The sequence below is a fragment of the Terrapene carolina genome, unplaced genomic scaffold, assembly GCF_002925995.2.
Source record: "Terrapene carolina triunguis isolate 2854851 unplaced genomic scaffold, T_m_triunguis-2.0 Scaffold714, whole genome shotgun sequence".
In the NCBI taxonomy this organism is placed as follows: Eukaryota; Metazoa; Chordata; order Testudines; family Emydidae; genus Terrapene; species Terrapene triunguis.
Window position 1 is genome coordinate 17,432,038 of NW_020665065.1, and position 26,625 is coordinate 17,458,662.

The 26,625-nt window shown below is 41.1% G+C and overlaps 1 protein-coding gene across 6 annotated transcripts in view; it reads right to left on the reverse strand.

The window, feature by feature from the left end:
- SPEN (spen family transcriptional repressor) overlaps window positions 1–26,625 on the reverse strand; it is a 95,331-nt gene that overhangs the window by 19,759 nt on the left and 48,947 nt on the right. For 3 of the 6 annotated variants that reach the window (XM_024206432.2, XM_024206429.2, XM_024206434.3), the window contains 5 exons: window positions 9,972–10,132; window positions 6,220–6,420; window positions 4,718–4,869; window positions 1,254–1,379; window positions 510–623 (listed from right to left, as the gene is read on the reverse strand). In XM_024206432.2, coding sequence (XP_024062200.2) covers window positions 510–623; window positions 1,254–1,379; window positions 4,718–4,869; window positions 6,220–6,420; window positions 9,972–10,132 — 754 coding nt within the window. Of the gene's footprint in view, window positions 1–509; window positions 624–1,253; window positions 1,380–4,363; window positions 4,430–4,717; window positions 4,870–6,219; window positions 6,421–9,971; window positions 10,133–26,625 lie in introns of those variants that run through there. The other 3 variants (XM_024206433.2, XM_024206431.2, XM_024206435.2) reach the window with 2 other exon arrangements.

The window sequence follows — 26,625 nt, forward strand, 5'->3', positions numbered from 1 at the left end:
CCTACATGCAATGGGACCTGATAGTTCACAGTTCAAGTGCCCCACTATGTTGCGCAACTATGACATTTTTATGTACCTTTTCGTGTGTGAATTTCCTGTAGGTTTTTTTCAGAGTCATTTCTGGTCTATTTGCAAAAAACATAATTTTGTCTAATTATGTAATTAGCACACATAAATATAATCACATAATTAGACTGCATTGTTCCAACATGAAACAACATCAGAATTCTAAAGAAACTTTGTAGTGGGAAAGACTGTACTGCACAAGACTAGTTCTAAAGTTTGTTATCTCGGCTCATTCAAAATATCATCATCAAAATACCAAAAGCAACTGGTCTATGTTTTGGACCAACAGGCTGAAAAGCTACAGCGCCTTGTAGGCCAAATTTCAACCCAGAGACAAATTCTATATCTGAGCTATAAAACCCTGGAAGTCAGGGTTGAAAGGACAGGATGTAAAGAGAGGAAGACAGTAAACGTCAAACCACACACCAAAGCCTCCCACCTACCTTTACCACAGGCCCGTATCGGCAGAAATGTCGAGTTAAATACTGATCCGTTACGTTTGTAGAAAGACCATCTAACCACACGCAGTTTGTAGGCATGCTCTTTCCAAAACCCAGCTGAACACAAAAGGGCAAAACTTCCATCAGTACAATTCACAATTATTAAACTAATTTAACAGAGCATGCCTAATTTAGAATTATCTGAAGAAAACTATTAATTTGTATAGGTTTTTTTTAAATTAGCATCTCACGCAGGTGCAAGCAACTCAAAATCATAAAAATAATTCTGCATGCTTAAATAAATACAACGTTCATTTAATATATTTGGGTTTTGTGCAAATTTTGTGCTTCTGAAAGGTGTCAGATTGACAACTCTGGGGACTGAAAAGCTTCTTTTCCTCAGAACAGGTGCAGCACTGGCAGGAGCAGTGCAATCTTTCTACACTGCCCCACCAAACACTGACCTGGAGGGACTACCTTTAAAAATGAGAAGATAAATCAGCCTCCATGTCCATTCAATCCTTGGCCTCTCTGCTGCAATTGCCAATAAAGTTACTAAATAACGTCTGTCGTGGTGGTGGTTGAAAAATATATCACTATCTAATCTAACCTACAAAGTAGCAGCAAGAAAGGCAAAAGTAGTACAAGAAAAACTTCACTTCCACAGTCTAAGCTGACACAAAATTATAGAACACTGAAAACAAAATTAACCAGAAGGATAATGCGTTTATAGGAGGATTTCTTTACCTTGAGACGGTTATTTCCAAGGTATTCCCCATCCATCTTCTTAATTGCTTTACATACACTTGCAATATCACAGTACTGCAGGAATGCGTACTGAGGAACTCCATTCACTTTCTTAATGTCAATATCCTGAAAAAAAAGCAGTCAATGCTCAGCAATATGCCAGCAAGTAAACAGATTCAGCTGTATAAACTAGATCTAATTGGATTTTTTCCCCTAAAAAAAGCCATGTGCCACAGCTAGCATCGCTTAATTAACATTTTAGTCACAGAGATGATTTAAACATTAGCAGATAGCGAGGTGATTGCTTTACTGCTTCTCGTTCCAGTGGTATAACCAAACCCTTCTTGATGCAACAAAAGCTCTTCACAATGAAAATTTAAAGCTAGGAAGGGATGTTGCTGAACACCCAAGATGGTTAATGTGATCTACTCACAGAATAGCAGCTTTTGTTTGTTAATACTGTGTCAAACGGAGGTACTCAGAACCACAACACATACAGAAATACAACTTCGTTTTCACCTGGGAAGGCCTAAAGGGAAACAACCTGCCTCAAACCAATAGTTGGCTTGTGAGGGAAGAGCCAAACAGGCTTATTTTTCCAAATAAACTCAATCCATCCACCCTGTTCCTATAAATAGACGACAATGCTGAACTATTCTCTTAAAACAAGTTGGCACTGATTAGATGAAGGCAAAAAAAGATGAACTACATCCCACTGCTGACACATTACCCAAGAGACCTCAGGCATGTTCAAAAACTGATGCAATCAGAGGAAAACAATTTGTGTGTAACAAAACCTGGTTTTAATCAACTTAAATAATAGCAGGTTCAGAACTGACATTTGGTCAACATTCAGGCTTACTGTACTGGCATACATACTCAGTCTCAGAACAAACCCATCATATTATGATTCATTCCACGCTGAAAATAGAAAATAGAGATTTGATCTGATTTTTTAAACAGCACAAGCTTCCTTTATGAGCCATGTGCCAATGCTAGCACACTAATTTGAGTATAAATGTTCAAATGCTCAAGATAAACTCATTTCATAGTTAATAAATTTAGGGACCAGGCCATAGTTTAAAATGAGACTCACCCTGAAGCCCTTAGGAAACTAAGTAAACTGGAAGAGATTTACTCAAGAATGGGACTTCTACAGATGCAGCCTAATGATTAAAGGGGAATACTAATAAAGGACTACATTTCCAAGTGTCTAGAGTAGCACTACTGCAGCCCTGGCAAATTATATTTGTCCACTCACCTTTGGCAAGCAATTTATTTTGACAGGAGAATAAAACTGCATGTTTATTCCTTATGCACTGAAAAGGGTAAAAAGCAAGTCTACTTTGTGCCTAGGCTGCTAAGTTTTCAGGACATTTTTGCAAGGTTGCATTGTTACTAGAATTCTAGCCTGCTAGTAACGTTGATAATATGGCGCTATTTCATATAAAACCACTTTACAAGACATCATAGATTCACAGACTCCAAGGCCAGAAGTGATCATCTAGTCTGACCTCCTGTATAACACAGGCTATGGTAGCTCCCCAAAATAATTCCTAGAGCAGATCTTTTAGGAAAACATCCGCTCTTGATTTAAAAAGTGTCAGTGATAGACACACCACCATGAGCCTTAGTACGTCGCTCCAATGGTTAAATTATTCTCACTGTTAAAAAAAAAGAAAAGTTACTATTTGTCTAGCTTCAACTTCCAGCACTGGATCATGTTAGACCTTTCTCTGCTAGACTGAAGAGCTCATTATTGAATGTGTGTTCCCCTGTAGGTACTTACAGACTAGTCAAGTCACCCCTTCGCCTTCTCTTAGTTAAGTTAAATAGATGGAGCTCATTGAACCTATCGCTATCAGGCAGGTTTTCTAATCCTTTAATCATCTTCATGGCTCTTCTCTGAACTCTCCCCAATTTATCAACATCCTTCTTGAACTGTGGACAAGAGAACTGGACAGAGGATTCCAGCAGCGGTCGCACCAGTGCCATATACAGGGGTAAAATAACCTCTCTACTCTCACCTGATAATCCTGTTTCCAAAACCAAGGATTGCATTAGCCCTTTTGGCTACAACATTGCACTGAGAACTCATGTTCAACTGATTATCTACCATGACCTTCACATCTTTTTCAATCACTACTTCCCAGGATAGCATCTCCATCCTGTAAGTATGGCCTACGTTCTTTGTTTCTATATAGACACATTTAGCTATATTAAAACACATACTGTCATTTTACATGCAATCTAGATTGCATATTATCAGTAACCTGTCCTCTTCATTAGTTAGCACTTCCCCAATTTTTGTCTCATCTGCAAACTTTATCAGTGATGATTTTATGTTTCACCCTACTATTATTGACTACCAATACTAATCTGTTTCCTCGGGGCAGCTCAGATGGTATAACATGAAATTCTGCATCAGAAAAGGGTCTGAGCTACAAACAGTGTGCAGATTGATAAATCAGTCTTCAGAGTTTATAAAGGGTGTTGCAATCCACAGAGCTGCCATGCAATCTCACAATAAAATGTAAGTCATATTTGTGCATATCAGATAGGAAAAGTATGGCATTTTGCATAAGTATGAAATATACTCCTCCAAATCTGAAAGACTAATACTTCAAATGCCAATAACTGAAATATTTCTAGACAGATTGCAAACAGTACTGAATGTACAGCAACAGTCAGAGTTACTAAAATAATGTTATAAACAAAGTATGCTATCAATACAGAAAGTCTGATACTGCGGACCACATATTATTGTCTGTACTGTAGACGGATATTTGATTCATCAGGAAAATTTCTCTTAAATCTTAACATTGCCATTACTCTACAGAGAGAGCACAATGTGGGAGAAAAAAGGGAATTAACGTTCCTGTGACTGTCTCACTCAGATAAGCTTGTTCAGTGAAAAGCCAAACTCCCTCATGTCATCACTAACCATTGTACTCATTGTCTCACTCTGCCCCATTGTTACAGAACAGACGGTCGTAGCTGATGACTGATTTCACAAGCCGCAGTTAAACCCTTTGTTTAAAAAAGAAAATCAACAAAAACTAACTTCATAACAGTAATACTGACATGAAAATAGAATTGAGCATATTTACATCCATGATGACCATTAATAACTTTTCTGCCGCACTCCTATCCTGAAGAATATCCTTAACCGTTTCTTGTAACTGCACCTAACATACTTCTTGTAACTGCACACAAGGGCCGTTTTCATCCCAAGGTTATTTCCTCTGCAATACAAGTGTGCTAAAACCACATCAAACTCTGGAGTACATTCTGGCAAGAAAAATAACTTATGTCAATCAAATGATTGAATGAACTATATTTCACATGTTCAAAAAGTGATTAACATTACATTTTACTGCTTCTTAAATCATTCAATAATCTGATGTGCATTTTGTACTGAGGCAACGGTCAGAAGTAACTTATACCAAAGAGAATTCACATACCACTATCCCTCCAAAGCGCTGAAAGATGTTGCGAAGATCATGATAAGTGGTTGTTTTTTCAAGGTTACCAATGAAGAGAGTTCTTGTTGCTTTCGGGTGAAATTCATCTATCCTTTCATCCAAAGGGCGAAACTCATTCTCGCTTTCTGTTTCTAGACACCGTAGAGATGAAAAGCATATTGTAATATACTGAGGTGTTCTCAGTTTCTTGGAAAACCTATTTTTGGAATACTAGAAATTGTTTGAAGTTGTATCACTGCCTCTGACAAAAATACAGTTGTGCCCTCTTAGCTATCTGTGCACTCCATTAATGCCAGGAGTTTGAAATCTGTAAGTCATGCTACTATACTAATGCCGAGGAAACGGGCCATAAGTTTTGATGCCCATAAGTTAAAAAGTTATGGCATTCTACCTTTGCTGCTCTAGAAGTTTATTCTTTTAACAAAAAATTGTCTTCTACTTCCAGGATTTAATTCAACAGGCTTCACTGTATTCGTGTATGTGTTGATCAGGTACATGGAAAAATGTTTTGATGGATCTATTTCTTTAACAATTAATTAAGTACAGTACATTCCACTGTACTTGCTAAAGGCAAATAAATGAAAGCATAAACTTGTGTACCCAAAGTTATGGCTTTCATAAGTTGTGTCATTTACTTCATATTCCTCAGGGCCTTAAGGAGTCTGTCCTCCTTTCACAGTAACACTTGCAATTTAAGGCAGAAAAGAAATCTGTGAGGATTCAAACACACACCTGAATTGTTTTGGCTGGGAGACAGCCAACTTCAAGTACTACTATCCAAATTCCATTTTGTACTGTACCCATCACCTTCTAACCATGCAGTAATCATACTGTAACGCCTACTTAGTAAAACGAAGAGTTACACAGTTGGGGAAAGGGAGGCTAAGGATATTTTTATGGAAAGGATACCTGAATGCCACACACCAATTAATTAATTAGAACATAGGAAGAAAATAATGTATCTTGAGATAAATTACTCTAAAAAAGTAATGCCCTTTTACCAAGTTTGAAACCAGACAAGTTATTCTGTGTGTTCTATGTAACCAAAAAGTGTTTGTACTTCATAGGAAGTTAAACATGTAAGATATGCCTTAAGAAGCATGGATTATGCTAACTAAACTGTGTGTTGGCCTATATTTCACTGTGGAAATAAGCAGTAGCAGAACGCAATCTACTGGCCACTACAAGTAACTACCTAGCAAGGATGGAAGGCTTCCTTCACTGAGGGTTTGCAGCTGTAGAATTTTCTTCCTGTCTGATGTACCCAGAATAGATCAGTGGCATTCACTTTTCCTGCACTGTGATTTATTCTGTCATTTTTACCAGTTAATTTAAATTATAGCTTTGCAGCAAGGCAGAGTAATTGCAGTGTTTCTTTTACTTAATTTGCTACCATCTTACAACAGTTACTGTATATGCACTACTCTTATAATGACTATACCCCTAGAGGAAAGTTAAGAAGTCAACATATTTTCCCTTACCTGGTCCTATCCAGGCCGTCACTTCAATCTGCATTCCAAAGAATAATTTTCCTTTTGATGCATTCAATGCTTTTTCTTGATCCTCCTGCTGTCGGAAGAACACCAGTCCATATCGCTCCTCGGAGGCCCCATGAATCTGCACTGACGTCACCTTTCCGTATTTCTTGAACTCATGGAAAAGTCCATCCTTAAGGCTTGTATCTAAACCCACACACAAACAAGTAAAATACAAATATTATTTGCCAACATTATAATGCTACAATGTTATCGAAGCCACAAACAAGTTTTGATATTCTATCCAAATTGTGACTTCACTTTGTTTTTATCTGACCTTCAAGTTTCACTGAAATTACAATCATTTTAGATATATATATTTTAATGTTAATTTTTCATATTTAGGAGCCTCCAACTGGCCCTCATGTTTCTCTTTAGAATTGAGGCCCCACCCATATAGATTTCCACATCACTGGGGCTACCTGAAGAGGATACAACTACTATTAATGGCATCCGCCCTAAGACAATGGGTACGGAGACATGTAAAAGATCATTGTTTATTTCATTAACATCCTTGCTGTTCTCAATATGAGTAGATATTACTAACAGCAATCCTGCAAAACTGGGTTGAATATATATCTACGAATACCACTGTTTGCATCACTTGTGCTAATCTTCTTGGAAAGACAATTGAGGCATGTGGGCTCATCCAGTGTTGGCAAAAACAACTGATCTGGGATTTCACAAGCTGCCTATGCATTTGAGAGGGAGAGAGAGAGGATGCTAAACAAAGGGCATTTTAGCAACCTTTACTCAGAATTCCTTGATTTACAACTCTCTTCCTTAGGATATATATTACTCAAACAAATACATTCAAAGAACATTAAAATTGCAAACTCAAGCACTCAAAAGTCAGAAAATGCCAGAATTAAGGCTGTCTGTGCCACTTTAATTCAGCTCCCTTGTGCGTATGCATTAAGATATAGTCTGTAATCGAATACTACTTTTTCCACAGAATCCCTCCCTTATTCAGGCACACGATGGATGGTGATCACGTAATGAGCAGCTATTCAATATTTCACTTCATCCTCTTTGCTCAGTGTGTGATCACATGCCTTATTTAATGTACACTATTCAAACCCCACTCTGAATACAGAATTATTTATTTCCTCATGGGCTTTTCTATGGTGCGCATCATTATAGCAGCTGAGTGCTTGACAAACAATAATGAATGTATTTTCACAACAACCCTGTGAGGTAAGATGGTATTATTATCCTTTTACCTATGAGGAACTATATACAATTGTCAGAGCTCACCACTAATTTCCAGTGACCAATTTGAGATGCTTATATAGCCTGATTTTTCAGAGAATTTAGCACTTTATATCTTCAAAGTACAGCTCCCAGTGACTTCAGTTGCAGCTATGAGTGGTCGCAGCCCCAGAGTTTCAAGTTGGGCAACCATAAAATGAGGAACACACAATTAGTGGCCACCCATGAAAAATATGCTTTAAGTGACTTGTCCAGCAACACAGAGGAACTCTGACAGAAACACGGATAGAATCCAGTTCTCCAGGTTAACATTCAACTGCCCTAACCATGAGACCGTCTCCTCTCTTCCCCTAGCCCTCTGCCTCATTCACTATACACCTTCCAAACGCTGCAACATGAGGTGGGATCCTCAAGATTAACAGCCTCATTAACTAGGCAACCCCATATTCATTCCCAGAGCACCGTTCATCGTGTGCACTGAATAAGGCAGGGGTCCTATGGTGAAAAAAGTGTGATGTCTTGTTATTAAATGCTGAATGAATGCATACGTAGGAGGCCAAATTAAGATGGTCCAAACCTTCCTCCTCCAGGCTCCTTGCCCCATCTATTCCCTCTATCCCACCCCTTTGCATTTTAGTCAGTTTTCTTCCTCCTTCTCCATATTGCCTGGGGGCCAACAGCAGGAGCACTGAGAACAGAGAAGAGAGAGCCTATCTGCTCTCAATTCTAGTACCCAGCATTACAGTGGCTCAGAGCAGCAGACAACAGCAATTACAGGGAAAGTCCTACTCAGCGAGTGAGGCCTTGGGCTGGTGCATGTTCAATACAGACAGAATCTTCAGAGAATTTAGCTGACAAACTCTAAGGTTTATTCAGCATACATACGCTGAGAATTTTTTTTTCCAAAGGCTTATAACTTGGTCAAATTTGGGCAGTTTTTCTACAAAGACAGCAAAGGACACATCCCTGACACAAGAGCAGCCCAAGGTCCTATAATGGGAAGTGCTGGGCAAACTTCTCTCTATGCTACCAGCTCTGCCTGTAGTATGTTAGGCTATGTATCAGAGGGGTAGCCGTATTAGTCTCTATCCACAAAAACAACGAGGAGTCCGGTGGTACCTTAAAGACTGACAGATTTATTTGGGCATAAGCTTTCGTGGGTAAAAAACCCTCACTTCTTCAGATGCCCAAATAAATCTGTTAGTCTTTAAGGTGCCACCGGACTCCTCGTTTTTAATGTTAGGCTATGTCTACACTACTGCCCTAAGTTCCCTCTAAGTTGCACAGCTGCCTATTAAGCCCCACGCAAGGGCTCAGAGCTACGGCGGGGAGTGGCGCCTCTCCCCGCAGCCCGAGCACGGACCTGCCCAGGACTTGCCACGATCGGGGAGAGGCACCTCTTCCGCGAGCCAGAGCTGCTGCAGCGAGAGAGGGCTGGGGGGAGAGGGGGGAGTCCTCTCTCCCTACCACAGCCCCAGGGCAGCCTGCTCCCCAAACCCTCATCCCCAGCCCCACCCCAGAGCCCACACCCCAACGCTCTGCCCCCTCCCGCACCCTGAATCCCTCATCCCCAACCCCACCTCAGAACCCACACCCCCAGCCAGACCCCTCATCCCCTCCGCACTCCTGAGCGCTGAACCCTGTTCCCATACTCCAAACCGCTCAGCCCCACCCACCCTCACCACATGAATTTTGTTATGTACACCAATATGAACGTGATGTGTCACATCACCTCCATATTGGTACACATAACAAAATTCATACCGCACATGGACGTAAAAAATTAGAGGGAACTTTGCCACCGCTTATGTTAGCAAAACGTATGTTGCCTCAGAGGCATGAATATTCCGCCCCCCAAGCACAGCGCTATGTTGGCATAGTTTATGCTGCTCACAGGGGTGGTTTATTCATGCTGACAGGAGAGCTCTCTCCCATCAGCATAGAGCATCTCCACCAGATGCACTGCAGCGATATCGGTACAGCTGTGCCACCGCAGCACTATACGTGTTTTCATTTTCAATGATGCAAGGGGCAGATGGAATTCTGATATTCAAAGGCCACATAAGGGCCATTCCACTGACTGGCCAGAGGCACTCAAATGTTAAACAGAATGAAAAATTATACAACATCTTACCCCTCTGAATCTCGATCTTCAATGGAATAATACTGAAGTCTCCTGAATGTATCTTTCTTCAAAACTAAAGGCTTTTCACATATTATCTGACAATTTTATTATAACATTATTATAGCAATAACCTTGAAACTAAGTTTCCTAAAGCATGGCTCATTAAACCGCACTTATATTTTCCCATGCAATATTAAATGATACTGGCAAATATTATTACAGAAGTTAATAAAATATTGCATTTACTTAATAACAGGTATGCATGATAAAGACAATTTTTCTAATCAGCCTGCTCCCATCCCTCTTTTCTTCTCCCTTACTGACAACTCTGAAGAGACACTCTTTCACATACGGATTTTACCTGTTGAGCGCACTGGAAGATTTTGAACCTTGATCCCAAAACTTTTACGGGGCTCATCTTTCTCCAGAGATGGAAGCAGCTGGGATGTGGGTGCTGGAACTGCTGTAGACTGAACTGATCGTGCTGGTGACTCGTCACTTGAGCTGCTGCTGGAGTCACTGCTGTGAAAGGGGTAAAAGAAATAGCAACTCAGTGTGAAAAGAGAAACAGACAATGAGTGGAGGCTGATGGATGTTTTTAAAATTAAAAACAAATCAGTTTATTTTTTCTTTTTACTACTGAACAGTTATACATGCTCACCATCAAAGGCCATAAGTGCACGCTATTGAATACTAAGGTACTTACTATTCATATCACACACCATCTCACTGCAGCAGTCAAAAGCATGAAGACAGTAACTATTCATTTCCCATATATAAAGTATGTTACATTTTAAAATAGCAATTATCAATACCAAACTGTGCTAATGAAGAAAACTACTTGGAGTGGATTCTTTAAAAGTGTTTCCTTTTTCCTCTCTGATGCAGAAAACCCAGTTTCCCGAGCACACCCCTGCTTATACAAAGGAACTCATAATCATCTTCAAATATTCTCGTACAAAATCCTCAGAGGAGACAGGGAGAAGACAGTCAAGGAAACAGAATATGGGTAAAATGTCAAATAGATCCTGGTACATTCCATCATAATGGAGAAGATTTAATTAAGTGTAATACAAAGTTTCATCAGTTTAGGAGTTGTGTGGGAAGACTGAAAAAACATACAGGTCTGCTGAGGCCTTAAAATCCCTTCCAGCATTCTCACACATAAAAGGAAATGCTATGGCATTGCCAGGTGCTTCTGTCAATCTGAAAATTGGCTTCATAGTTTCTCCCCAATGTGGCAGCCACATCTTTAAAAGAAGATTCTGCCTGCCCTGGCCCCGCTGCGAGCCGCTGCCACCCCAGAGCCACTCCAGGTAAGCAGCGCCAGGCTGGAGCCTGCATCCCGAACCCCTCCCGCACCCCAACCCCCTGCCTTGAGTCCCCTCCTGCACTTCACACCCCCTGCCCCGAGCCCCCTCGTATACCCTGCACCCCTCCTCTGCCCCAACCCCTTGCCCTGAGCCCCTTCCTGCACACTGCACCCCCTCCCACACCCCAATCCCCTGCCCCAGCCCTACATTCATGGCCCTGCATGCAATTTCCCCACCCAGATGTGGCAAAAAGTTTGCCCACCCCTGCTCTAAACTTAAGCATGAGGGTTTATAGCCCTGGGGGGAAAAAAAATTCTCTGTTCTCATTTTCTAACACCCAACTCCTTTTTCTGAATTTTGCTTTTCACTAAGTCAAAATAATATCTTCAAGTTAATGTATTATGTACAAAAGTACTTTAATCAGTTTTAAATTTGTTGCTTTTCAATTTCACTTACTATTCCTTTGTTTTTATATTGTGAAAAATGACCAATAAGAGCAGGTTGTTTACCTTCTCTACACCATTAAAGCTCCAGTTAGGGCTGGGCTCCCATCTTGCTAGGCACCATACAAAACACAGAAGAGAGTCTCTGCCCCAAAGTGCTTAATTACAATTTAAAAGACAAGACATGAGAAGCACAAAAAAACCCCAAACCAAACCAAAAAAAAAAATTACCAGACGTACACACCTTGTAAATTAATTTCTTCCTGGTTTTCCCTTTACAGAACAGCTCCCCACCCCTGCCAGCCTCCCAAGTCTAGCAGCCAGCCAAACTTCTTCACAGTCCTTGCTCCTCCCACTCTCCCCTGGCTCCACAGCAAGACAGAGGGAATAATAAACTACCAAGAGTGCGTGAATGCCTGCTTGCAGCCACTTCCATTCCCTGTGATGGGAGCTGTGCCCCATGCTCATCCCCAGGGCAGGTGGCCCATATGAGCCAAGCCCTGATCCCCCAAGTGTCCCATTGAGCAAAGGATTTCATTGAGGTATCCACAATGATGCCCAGGTCTTTTTCCCAAGCAATGCACAGGACTAGTTAAAATTATTTCTTCCAGTGCACATTACTTTGCACTTATCAATCCTCTGAATTTTATATCCCTGAGTTGCCCATTCACCTAGCTTTGTTATTTCCCTCAGAAGTTTCTCACTGTCTATACTAGTCTTGACTAAATGCAGTTTTTGCCACCTCACCATTTCACTCCCTTTTTTTCAGACCATTAATATATTAAAAAACTTCCCTCCTAAAAATAAACCATGAGGAAACCTACTGGTAATCTTTTGCCCTGTGATCTTTTATTCCTTCTCTGCTTTCTGTTTTTTAGTCAATTTCTAATTCATGACAACATTTTACCTCACGCTCTTCCATCAAAATGAAATCCTTTTGTGCAGTACCTTGGGGAGAGGGGAATACATAATTTGCACCATGCCAAGAGATTTCTATTAGTCTAAAGGGGAATGCTGGTAATATCAATAATTAAGAAACAAAGAGGCAAAAAATATGGAGAACTTCTTTGAAAGATGAGGCAGCACTTAATATCATATTGTTCCTTTTTAGAAGTGAGAATGCTGAAATAGATTTTATATATTTTCAATCTTCCTTCACAACTCCTAAGCTGTTAAAGCTCTGTATTACACTTAATTAAATCTTCTCCACGGTTAAACAGCACAATATTTTGCATTTTACACTTAACTACTAAAATTTTACCTGAGTGATATATGAGAGATACTTGTATTTTTTTAGGAATCAGAGTACAAAGTATTATCCACAGTGGTAGCACTTAACTGATACTTTATTATTCCTTTTTTGACTGGATTAGCCACATATAGCATTTTTGGATAGATTGTTTAAATACAGAGCATTCTGATTTTAGTAAAGTGTTCCATTAAGAGAAAGAACCTCAGCACTAAGGATACTGGGGCAGCCTTAGCAGAAGAACTAATGCAAACATCTGGACAATAGAGAAGAATTTTTCCAGAGACGGTGATCATGCCCACAAACTTTTATTGATTTTGATGGGAGCTGAGTATGCATCTTCCTCTGCAAATTAGACCATTGGTTCTTAAAAATATATTGAAAAAGATAAACCCACCCATGTATAATCCTGAGACATGCCAGAAATCGAAGTTTTATAATCATTACCTTAGTTTTTAAAGAGGAAAAAATACTAGAAAAGATCCAGTATGCAGACCATGTGTATTTTTGTTTTTTTAAAGAGAGAGAGAGAAAGAAAATGAGAATGAATGTTTCCAGCTGAAGAAACACAGAGGTAAGCATGGAAAACATTTGCATGCCTAAATTTTCAACCTCTGAGAATTGGGGTATGATGGAATGCTTAATTACAGCTGTGTTCCAGGAGAGACATGGAAAACAAAATTAAAATAAGGCATTTGATAGCAAATAATACATATAATCTCAAAAAGGAAAAACAGATATCCTTTTAAGCCATCCTTCAAAACTGAAATGTGCTAGCTATATAGAGATGTACCCTACGCAACTAAGATTAGAATTTGGCTGTTCGTTTTCTAGCAAACAGTATGTAAAATACCTTCTCATTGTCAGCTTAGAAATAGAGGAATTTTACTAAGATTTCTTCCAATAAAACTTGTTTAACCGCAGTAATTCACAGTTTTATATTTAAAGCAATTAGAAAAACAACTATTTCAGAAGCTAGGAAGTGTAATACAAGACGAAAACAGACGACCTTAAACAATCCTTCCCATCATGCTCGTTGACAAATTTTTCCACAGTTAATCAGTGACTTGTGTCAAACCAAAAAGAGAGAGAAAATGGTTTCAAAACCTATAATTTTATTTTCCCCCTCCGGCTATATTGCAAAAATCAGAATGTACATGTTTAATTTTTTCATAACTAAAATAAAATGTACTCTGGTGCACAGCCTTTCCTCACAATAAGAAAATCTACTCTTCAGCATCCACGTAAACTTACTGGTACATAATGCTACCAAAAAAGAATAGCCAATCTTCTGAAACGTAGTGAGTGAGTGAGTGAGTGTGTGTGGGGAACATGGTGTTTAAACAAGGAGGGTTTTTAATACCTCACAGCCCAGTCTATGGCCGGTTATTTATAACGGTGAATTTGTGTGACATCCCATTTCTTTTCATGGCATCACATTGTTGTCAAACGTAGATTTATGACTTCACTACAGGGAAAAGCAGAAAAAAACTGGGCTATGAGGGAGTATGTTTTTATTCAAATAAAAAAGTAAATTACAGTAAAGGGAATGAAAAAAAGTGATTGGTCACAAATTGCTTTTCTTAAACATGTTTCATTCTTCAAGCTGGTTCTAGTGTAAAAGTCCTTAAAATAATAATTTGCCTTATAAAACTGGCTGGTGCTCATAACTAAACACTGAAAACATACCTAATAAGCAAGATAAAGTTATCTGTGTCCTTATTTTCTATTAAATCAAGAAAAAAAAATCTAAAAGCCCGATACTGCAATCTTATTCATGGTGGGCAGACTCCTGCGCCCATATAGGACGCCACAGACTTTATGGGATTCTGTCACTGTGTAATGGTCTAGCTGTGGGGATCAGATTACAGAATTGGAGGCCAAACCTTACTCGCATCACTGGTTTAAGTACCTAGAACATCTAAAGCCTTTTTTTCTGGTTTAAGAGGGGGAAATCCCAAGTCACATTACAGTATCATAACATATATTCAGGTCTCTCTCTGTTCTTTCAATGACTTGAGAGAAAAGGTTTATACCCACCTTTCCATGAAAATATTCAGTTCTGGCAACAAATTATAAAATTATACTATAATTTACACTTATGTATGAAAAATGAATGCGCTTGAAAAAAAATGAAGACAAAGAAAGTTATTCTCTTTGTTCCCCAGCAAAAAGGAGATAAAAGAGAGACTCCAAACCAGTCAATGTAACAAGGATACCTGCTGTTCCTTGTCAATGGCAGGCTGTGCTGAATCAAGGGATCTCACAACCTGCCGTACCCTTTTGCAATTTTAAAATGTGGGACAATTGTCGTTTCTGCGAATTGATTTCAGAACTCTGAGTCAGCTGTAACTGTGGTGGCTGCTCTTATTACAGCTACAGCAATGAGGAAACACTGCAGCCATTCATGTAAAATAAATTACAAAGAAGCATTAATGTGCGCTGAAGGCAACATACTGACAAACTTCAGGTTTTAAAATCGAGTCCCTCGTAGTCAGAGTGGGTAAGAAACCCATCTGAAATCCTTTGTGATTTTTTTCAGGGGGAAATTTATGCCAAATTGCAACACAATAAATATTAAAGTGACTTACTTATAACTCCCTTTAGAAAGAGCTTATAAGCATAATTGGTAACTGATCCTTAATTCTTTTAGCAGTACTCAGACATTAATTTTTCTCCAAAACTAACTGAAATCAGCAGCTCGGCCTAGATCAGCTAGAAGTCAATCAGCAGTCAGGATAATTTATAGGAAAAGACTATCTCCTTCAAAGATCTATTAAGGAAAATAAGACAGGACAACTCTTATCAGCATGAAGCCCAGCTTACTAAATAGGTTATTCACTGTGCTTGGTGTCAGCAGAAGATTTCCAATTCTAGTCAGGAAATCATAAGTAGCTCGAACATGAAAACAATGTTTTCCTTCTTACCACATGACCAATGTTAAGTCGTGGTAGATTATTTGTATGCAAAAAAATATCTGCTAACCATTTACTCATATGCCACTGATTTCCACCATGAGGAAGTTTACCCCTTTTAAATTCCCCTGACGATACACAACATGCTTTTGAAGAATTCTCACATGGTCTCATGGACCTAACATGGTAGATTTTCTGGCAGTATTTTCTTGCAACTTGACATACAGTTCTGAAAAGTTTAATTTATTGCTTATAAAAATAAATGGTTACTGCTGAAGGGGTGGGGGAGAAAGGATACTGCTAACTGCAAAGGAAAAAGTGTTCCCAATTGTTTAGTACTGCTGGCTCAGAGATTTGTCATATTCCATGCCAGAAGTAGAGTAAGTCATCCCTTACACATTTTGTAAAGCACTCTGGGAACTTTTCTGGATGAAAAATTATGTATTGAAATAGGCAGACAGATAAGTTATTCAGATTTCTTTTACTGCATACAAGAGGTCTAGTACTCTAGAAATGCACAGTTTACACTACAATACAAAAAATTAAAATGACATTTAATCGTCCCCACAAACAATAGCTTGTCAAGCTCCTCCTTCCTCAGTGCCAGAATAAAGAGATACGCCTTTCTGCACATGCCTGCAAGGTCAACAAGTTCAGGTTATTTCGGACCAAAATAGGGAATAAAAGTTCCAAAGCTGAGGGCCTCTCTAGTTCAAATGCCTCTGTTGATTATAACTGCCATACATATACTATTACAGATATTTGTGTATCTCCTGTACAAGTCTAGTAGGAGCCACCCCTTGAAACCTAATTGAACTCAGATCTATTGTTCTATTTAAGTATCAGAGGGGTAGCCGTGTTAGTCTGAATCTGTAAAAAGCAACAGAGGGTCCTGTGGCACCTTTAAGACTAACAGAAGTATTGGAGCATAAGCTTTCGTGAGTAAGAACCTCACTTCTTCAGATGCAAGAAGTGAGGTTCTTACCCACGAAAGCTTATGCTCCAATACTTCTGTTAGTCTTAAAGGTGCCACAGGATGTTCTATTTAAGTCTCTCTCCAATAAACTGTAAGATGATTAAGTACAGGACTTGCAACAAGGCAAAACTCAGTCACCATCAGTCCCTAGTAACCCATGCTTCTGTTTCACTATAACCAGAGAGAAATTATTACAACTAGATTTCAAGTGTTGAAAAAAGTAGCTCCTGTAATCTCAAGAGGTGTGGTGTGGAGGTTTAACATGTCTCTTCTTCAGAGATGATTCACTTTGTTCTAATAACACTGACCTAAATAAGAAAGAGGATCAGCTGGGGGTGGCGCTGTATATACTAAATGCCCTGTAAGGCAACACTGGCACATGTCTAAGAATAACCTGTCCCTCAAGTCTGTGACAAAGAATGGCTTTTTACTGGTTAAGATAAGAAGTCATTTAACCTAAACTGAATGACAACAGAAACTGAGTCAACCTACTAAAGATTCTCCTAATGTTGAGACCAAAATGTTAGAGTTTCTTACTCTATTTTCAGATTAGAGGGTAATAGTTGAGGTAGGTTCAGCACACTAATGCACAACATATATTGTTTATGAAATGGAAGATCAGAGTTCAAACAAAGTTTTAATGAGTACATAAGTAGATTCGGCATGTACAAATGTCTGGAGGACCCAGGATTTGAAATAGATGGGGTGCTACATCTAATCCTCTTTCCACATATTTCACTATGTCCACAATCTTGGCCTTACGGTACTTTAACGTTTGTATTCAAAAGCATATTGGGATGCAAATATGACATTCTCAGGTCTCTGAAAACTTGCCGCCCAAGGAATTTTGGTCTGTAAATGTCACACTTGTATATCTATAGAATAAAGTAATAAAGCACAGATGTGTGAAATCTGAAAGTATTGACAAAAATCAGACTGTGCATGAGCAGGGAATAATCATGCAACACCGGTGCATACAAAAAAAATCATATGCTGCTCTAGGGGGGATGGGGGAATCTATAAAAATGCTGCAATCACATAAAAGATGGTTATTAACCTTTTTGTAACTCTTGTTCTTTGAGATGTGTTGCACACATCCATTCCACGTTAGGTGTACACATGCTCTGCGCACAGTCACAATACATTTTTCCCTCAGTGGTACCCATCGGGCTGGCTTTTACTACCTTCTGGTGCCGCGCACTTATAGCGCGGCATAAGGGGACCAGCTGTCCTCGCACCCTCTCGGGACCTTCTTGCCGACTAACTCCAACAGAGAGGAAGAAGGGTGGGTCATGGAATGGACATGTGCAACACATCTTGAAAAACAACAGTTACAGAAAGGTTAGTAACCGTCTTTTCTTCTTTAAATGCTTGCAGAAGTCCATTGCACATTAGGTGACTCCCAAGCAGCATCCTAGAAGGTAGGTTCAGAATTCATGAAGATGTGGATTGCAACACTGTCCTACCAAACCCAGCCTCATCCCTAGCTTGCTGGGTGATGACATGGTAGGAAGAAAAAGTATGCACCAACAACCAGGTCGCCACTGAGGAAGCTTGTGCTCTTGTAGAATAGGCAGTCAGGACAGCAGGTGGTGGGACACCTGCCTGGTCATAGCATGTGTGAATGCAGGAAGTGATCCACAATGAAATTCTCTGAGCCGAATGCATAGGCCTTTCATCCTATCTGCTACTGCCACAAAGAGCTGCACGGATTTATGGAACAGCTTGGTCCTTTCTATATAGAAAGCTAAGACATGCCTAACATCCAGCGTGTGGAGACACTGCTCCCTCCCTATTCTTGTGCAGTTTCAGGAAGAAAACTAGCCGGAAAATAGCCTGATTACTATGAAACCATGTTCAGGAAGAACATAGGGTGTTGTATCTTGTCCTTAAAAACACCGTGTATGGGGGTTCTGAAGTAAGGGCCCTGATCTCTGAGACCCTCCTGGCCAAAAGGTAATTGCTATCAGAAAGACAAGCTTCCAGGAAAAGTATGACAGGTATGACTGGCTCAAAGGGAATGCCCGGGAGTCTTGTCAGGACCAGGTTTAAGTCCCACAGGGGAATGGGTTCCCGGATCTGCCAGTATAGCCTTTCTAAGCCCATAAGGAGGCAAATAGACATTTCGTGTGAAAAAATTGACCGACCATCTACGGGAGGATGGAAAGCTGAGATGGCTCCTAGATGTACTTTAGCAGATGAAATAGCTAGGCCTTACTGTTTCAGATGAAGCAGATACTCCAGCACAGTCTGGAGAGGTGGCCTAGTGGGTGAGAGGGGTCGATGGCATGATCCAATGGCGAAATGCTTCCACTTGGCGAAGTAGCTCCAGTAGATTGTTTCCTGCTGCATAGCAAAACCTGATGGACTTGCTCTGAACAGACCAGTTCCGCAGGATTTAACCATGGAGCTTCCACACGGCCAGGTGGCGAGCACTGAGGTTTGGGTGGAGCATTCGGCCATGATCTTGCAAGATCAGGTTGGGGGTGGGGTGGGCAACCTTGGGGTTGCTCCTGACAGGTCTAGTAACGTGCAGAACCAGTGTTGGGGGCTATAAGAATAACCCTCACCCTGTCCCGCTTGACCTTTAGTAAGATTTTGTACATGAGAGGAATGGGGGGGGGGGGGGGGGGGGAGGCAATGCGAAGAACAGGTGCTTTGTCCAAGGGAATAGGAAGGCATCTGTGAGCAAGCCTGGGCTGCAGCCACACAGGGAGCAAAACTGATGACATTTCCTGTTCTGCGAGGTCACAAACAGGTCTATGAGGGGAATCCCCCACTGCAGGAAAATGGTCCTTACTATATTGGAGCAAAGGGACCACTTATTGTGAGAGGAGAAAGACCTGCTGAGGTGATCTGCCAGCTTGTCTGGGCTCCCAGAAGGGGAGAAGCTTCGAGGTGGATGGAGTGCTTCATGCAGAACTCGCACAAGTGAATGGCCTCTTGACACAGGGGAAGAGCGGGCCCCTCCCTGCCTGCTGATGTAAAACATGGCTGCCGTGTTGTCCGTAAGGACTCATACAAGCTTGCTAGCGATGTGGGGTAAAAATGTGGCATGCTAGGTGGACCGCTCTGAGCTCTCTGATGTTTATATGCAAGGAGAGCCCCTCCTTGTGTTCTGAGGTGCCCCAGGTGAGCCCCCCAACCTAGCTTGGATGCATCTGAGATTAGGGATACCAAGGTTTGGGGTCTGACAAAGGGAATGCCAAAGCCTACCGACTGGGGATCCCTCCATCATTCGAGGGAGGCAAGGACTGAAGTGAGAACTGTGAGCACCAAGTCTAAATGATGATGGTTCGGTAAATACACCAAGGCCAGCCAAGCCTGAAGGGGTCTAAGGCACAGTCCCACAAGCTGCACCACATGTGTGTCCGCAGCCATATGACCCAATAGTCTTAGGCAGAAATGAGCTGTCATAACCAAGTGGGCCTTGACCTGTGATATCAGTGGCACCATTCTTTGGAAGTGGTGTCCAAATAAGCCCACTGGGAGGAAGACCTGACCTGGGTAGAATCAAGCACCACTCCAATAAACTCTATCCTCTGTACTGGGATGAGTGTTGACTTCTGCTCGTTTATCAGCAGGACAAGAGCTCAAAAGTTTGCTTGAACGAGATGGATGCTGGCTTTCCCCTGGGCCTGGGACCAGCCAGTCATCGAGGTAAGGATACACTTGCACCCCTTGTCGTCTCAGGAAGGCTCCACCATGCATTTCGTGAAGACCCATTGGACTGCTGACAAGCCGAACAGGAGGACAGTAAACTGGTGGTAGGCCTGGTTCACAACAAACACGAGAAACCTTCTGTGGCCTCGAAAAATGGAGATGTGGAAATTGGCATCTTTCAAATCGAATCTCCTGGATCCAGGGAGGGAATGATGGAGGCCAGGGAGACCATGCGGAACTTCGGCTTTTTGAGAAAATTGTTGAGGCAATGCTGGTCTAGGATAGGTTGTAAACCCCCTTTGGCCTTTGGGATTAGGAAATAACAGGAGTAAAACTCTTTCCCCCTCAGGTTCTGAGGCACCTCCTCCATGGCTCCTATCCCAAGGAGGACTAGCACCTCCTGGGATAAACATTGCTCATGAAAAGGGTCCCTGAAGAGGAACAGGGATGGGGGGTTGGAGGGAGGGGTGGAAATAAACTGAAGCATATAACCTTCCTCCACTGAACTCAGCACTCAACAGTCTTTGGTGATAAGGGATCACGCCAAGCTGAAGTGGGAGAGGTGATGCGAAAACAGGTGAACAGGATCTGGTATAGGAACTGGTATAATGCCTTTGGGCGCCCCCATTCAAAGTTCTGTTTGGAGCCTTCGGCGTATCGGGGAGGGCCAGGCAGCAAGGCTGAGGCAGACGCGGGCGGCTGTCTGCACCTATAACCTCGGCTTTGCTTTTTGACCAGATCCTGACAGGGTGGCAGAGCTGAGTAGCAAGCCGGTTGTTCAGGCCTGACATGCTTCCTTGAAGGAACTGGGGCAGACACACCCAGGGACTTGAGGGTAGCTCTGGAATCCTTCGAACCCTGGAGCCTTGGGTCTCTTTGCTCTGAAGAGAGCAAAGCTCTCTCGAATGGAAAGTCCTAAAGGGACTGTTGAACCTCCAGCCGGTAGGCCCGAGGACTGGAGCCAAGAGCACCTTCGCATGGCTACCACCGATGTCATGGCTTTGGCTGACACATCCGCTGCATCCATGGCAGCTTGAAGGGAAGCCCTGGCTATAGCCTTCCTGTCTTTCACCAGAGCAGAGAACTCCTGCCTGGATTCCTGGGGGAGCAAGTCCGTGAACTCTGACATGGAGTCCCAGACACTGAAATTGTACCTCACTAGCAATGCCTGCTGGTTGGAGATGCAGAACTGTAAGCCGCCAGTAGAACACACCTTTCTACCAAAAAAGTGCAGCTTCTTTGAGTCTTTTGCTTTGGGGATCGCCCCTTGCAGCCCCTGCCGGTCTCTTTCAGTGGCCTACGAGACCAATAGGGACTCAGGAGGGAGGGTCGAAGTATTCATACCCCTTCACGGGAACAAAGTACTTCTTCTCTGCCCTCTTCAAAGTGGGGGCAGAAAGGATGGTGTTTGCCACAGCTTGGATCCATGATGGCCTCATTGAGAGGTAGAGGCAACTTTGACGGGGCTACTGTGGCCAAGCTGTCAACCAAACTGTGGTAGGACTCTTAACTACCTCCACTTCCAGCCATAGGTTTGAGGCCACTCTCTTCAATAGCTCCTGGTGAGCCTTGAAGTCATCCTGGGGCATCAAACTGCCCATCCTCAACACTGCCTCTTCTAGGGAGGAGGCGGCGGTGGCAGCCTGAACCGGCACATGGCCCTCCTCTCCTTCTGCACCGACTAGAACCCACAGCTCCAGGTCCTGAGGATCAGTACTGGGTTCGGTACCAGAGTCCGGGTTGGGCCCCCACTTGGTGCAACAGATGAGCCCTTCTCTCTGACACCAGAGTAGGAATGGCTAGAAGGAGGGTCAGGCACCGGAGGAGAACCCCAGGGGTTCCAAAAAGACCACTGCATTTGTACGGGCCAATGTCCACGGGGCCAGGCACTCACAGGCATACGCACCGACTTTCTAATATGCCAGGGGTGACCATCACAGGTGGTAAGAAGGAAGTGAGAGGGTGCGGGGTCGGCTGGTCCCCTTCTGGTGCGCCATGAGCACGCGGCACTAAAGCCGACCGAACAGGGTAACACCGAGGGACAAATTTCCGGCGACTGTGCGCGGGGCATGCATGCACCTGATGTGGAATGGGCATGTGCAAGTACTCGAAGAAGAAAACTGGGATACCCTTTATTCCTCAACTTTTCCTGTCTTCACATAACTGGAAAGGAATCCTATAATAATCTCATGTTGGAGTGCTTCATAATTCGAAATCTAACTAAACAAACACAAACTTGTTTAAAACACCAGAAGAAACCGGCATGTTGATTTTTGTAATTTCTTGGTACTACTGAATCACCCAATTTATTTACTTCATTTTTTAAATTAGTTGTCCCTTCCTTCACAGTCCCTGATCAGAAGGCTCAGGGCGCGCTCGTATTTTTAACCCCAAATTACTAGGATTTTACAATGTTATCTTTTAGTTTCATTCCAGGACAATATGAATATCCTCTTTACTAATTATATTGGTATGGTTAGGAAGTATCAAAATAAATGAAAAACAGTGGGCTGAAGCCAATCATGGGACAGATTAAAGTGATGCTGATGGGAGAGAGGAAATCACTTCAAAGAATTTGCCACTTCCAAAATATCCCACCCATAAAGGCATCTACCTAAAATTTCCAGTTGGTTGAAAATGCAGCAGGCTGTGTCTGCACTACAAAGCATAAGTCAGCATAGTCTCCTATTGTAGATGCAGTCTACAGCAACATAAGGAGTTTTTCTACCAGTGTAGGAACACCACCTCCCTGAGCAACATTAGCTATGCTCTTCTGTCAGCATACCTGTATCTACACCGTGGGTTTTGTCGGCATAGCTATGTTGATATGGAGTAGGGGGTTTTTTTTGGTTTGTTTTTTGTGGTGGGGGAGGGGGGGAGGTTTGTATTAATCTTCAAGTGGCTCAAGTTACCTGAGAAATCACTGTTGCAATCATGGCCTTTTAAAACATGTATGTTACTTCGGAACAACGGAACTAACAAAGCTCAAAAATAAAACTCATTAAATCAGGACAAAGAGCTCTCTCAACAACTGGCCACAACCACAGAACTCAATGCTAAGGAAACAACAAAGTAATGTTGAAGCTCACCACCTTCCAAACAAAGCATAAACGCCACTTCTTGACAGAACTTTCCCACAATTAAAGTAAACTCCCACCAACACACGGGGCAAAGAAAGGGGCGGAGGGGTGAGGGCAACCAACAATCCTCCTCTTTCACCACTAACTTCAGTGGAAGCAGAATTAGACGAGGGCTGAGCACTCGTGAAAACCATCCTGTAAGTATAACTTTCAAAAGTCCGAGGTACTTGGATATCACAATAATGGGGAACACGTGATAAATAGATTTGGTCTATGTAATTTCTAATGTTCATGACCTGGATTTTCACTCACATAAAAAGTATTATGTAACTGTTGTTTCTAATCTGAGTAAGTTAGAGTAACAGCCCCTTTTCTGAATAACCACCAGTGACAGATACACACTATGGCATTGTCTATACTAGCTTTAAAAAAAAAAAAAAAAAAAAAACTCACCATTACCCTACAAATATTTCCACACAGGTGCATCTCTGTTGGTGCTTACAACCACACAGTGGAGCACTAGGGCAGACAGGCTGCTGGCATCTTAACCACAGTGTTTAAACCTGCTCTGAGCATGTTTACATGACAGAGCGTGGTAGCTTGGCCCTACTGCAGTCTATGGAAAAAAACTCTCATTGACATCTATGGGACTAGGATTTCATTCCATGTTTAAAATGCTGGTGGACTGATCTCCACTAGCGCTCCCACTCTCAGTTGCTCACATTGGTGATAATACAATGATGGGAAATATTAAGAAAAATGCTTGCAAAGAGACAGCATAATTCACTAGAGGGCAGCTCTATTCCATTTAGAATAAATTGCTTCCAACCCCTTGGGTTGAAATGGCCATAAAATAGCAAATAAACAACTTTTACCAACTATCTGTGCACAACCTAAATTAATACTTCACAATTTCCACCTAAAAATGGATTAAATCTTCAAAATGATTCAAGTTCAACAGCCGTGAGAGGCATGTATGTGTTATGATCCTTATTTTTTCAAATGGAAAAACTGAGGCAGAAAGAGGCTAAATGCCTTGCCTAAGGTCACTCAGTGAGTCAGTGAAAGCAGGAAGAGAAATCATTTACCGTCTCACGCATGTGTTCTCATCATTAGACCACAATCCCTTTAAAAAGTAAAGAAAGCAAAGTTCTGAGATAATTAAAAATACAACTCTGGAGCACTTTCACTAAAAGATGGATTAATTTATTGTAAAAAGGTGTGTGTTACAAGAAGAATTATTATGTACAATTTAGGGGACTGTTGCATTTTTTCAAAGAAAGACTTTATAAAAAATTTCTGCTTTTAAGTATTTTATTGTCTGCTGAGTCAAGGAGTAAGTGGAATTTGGGGGAATTTTTTCCCCACTCTGTTCAAGTCAGTTCCCTGGAGAGCCAATATTTCTTAAAAAACAGTTCTAAAAACATTTTGGTTAAACTATATTGACTGTCAAAAATTATATCTCTGTCTAGAAGCACTGCTGATTATACTTCAGGGAGAAAGTATTTTTCATATGTACTCTAAAAAACTGAAGAGATCAAAAAGTGAACTTTATTACTGTATCATTTTAAAAACATCCTTTAGTCTCTTAAAAATACAGGATGTGATTCACCACTAAGATATTTCAGTCTTATGCTGGTTTAGCTTCATTTCAATGTAAAACTGCAATAACGCAGTGGTGAATCAGGCCTAAACACCGCAGAATTAATATTTATCTCGATCTTCACAATGCTGTGCTAACTACAAAACAAAATATCACTTGTTGAATTTCTAGTTTGCTAGGGTTTAATGTGATTTTGAAATCATGTATCCTCTCTGGCATAAACAAACACAATTGTTCTTCAGATGGGAGTTGCATTTAAAACCAATGCCAAGATAAACAGCTGATAAACAAATGCCTCCTAAGTAAAATCTGGAACATGCAAAGGGCTTAATATAGAAATTCCATTTATGGCAGATATCACTTTGTGTAAGTTTAGCATTTCTAAAAATGGTAGTCTTTGTCAAAACATTGAAATGGAAAAGAAAAATGGACAAAGTAACTTTCATAATCACAATAAGAATTAATACATACATAAGGGATATTTCTGACCCCAGAAACATGGGTTCTGATTCTCCATTGCCTTGCACCTTGTGCAGTCATTTAAACTAATGCAAAGCAAGTGTAAATCACTACCATTCTGATTGGATAGCCTTTTACATCCGCTTTGCACTTATGAGGAGGCCTGTCCAAGATGCAGAACAACAGAGAATCAAGTCCATAATGTTCAGTTCTATGGCCCTAATCTACATACAATATAAAAGACAAGGCATTTGACGGGCAGTACGTTAGAGATTAATTTTCAATTTAAGCCTGCAAAGAACTGATGGAACTACAAAGGAACACCTTTCCTGGAAGTCATTTGATTTTTATTTATTTTTTAAATCAGCAGCAAGTTCAGAGATATTTTTGAAAGGAGCAAGCACAAATAAATAATAAATTATATCATCAGGTAAAATAAAGTGGATAGAAGCATTTATATTTATGTAAGTCACACAAATAAAACATTCTTTAAAGTGCTTAAGACTTCAGGTAAACCAGGTAAAGAGCTTCACTCTGTCAAATTTCAAAACCCATATAAAAGGCAAAATTTACAGATTTTTTCCACCTCATTTGATTAAGTAATAAAACACAATATTGGCAAAAGCAAATGTTCAAAAACCCCAAGTCTTTTCTCAAATAGAGAAATAAAGGGATCCCTTTCCAAAACACAATATTGCTGTTGTGGTTTACTGATGTAACCCTATGTCTATCTCACCAATAGTACACAGTATTTTTAGGGGGGAGGGGGCTTACAGACTTCTGTCTGTAAACTAAGTGGTAAATTCTGATCCACAGATCCAAGGATCCCTTGCCACAGCAAAACTAGAACAGTTCCATTTTACCAAACGGGGATGGGAGTCATAATTCAGAGTGTACACAGGAGAATTTATAGAGGTGGGGCTTGCGTATCCACAGCTACACTGATTCACTGGCTTTTCCTTCTCACTCTTCAAACCATATGGCAGTGGTAGCATGGAGTTAGCAAAAGCTACTCAAGCCATGAATATGAAGTAGGAGCCATGAAGAAGCTAACCTGACACTGTGGGCTATGGGATGGAAGGAGATTTCTTCCCCAACTTGCAAGGAATTCCCAAATCCAAAGCCCACCTGCTCAGGTTGTGAACTGGTACAGCATTTACAGCTTATGTAGAATAGACTTTAAAACATCTACTATATATTGCAGTAGGAAATATTTTACAAGACAAATAAAAAATAGTAATTTGACTTCAGCCTTCTTTTTCATGTAATCTTTTTGATTTGTACAAATTAAGGGAAACCAGAACATATAAGAAA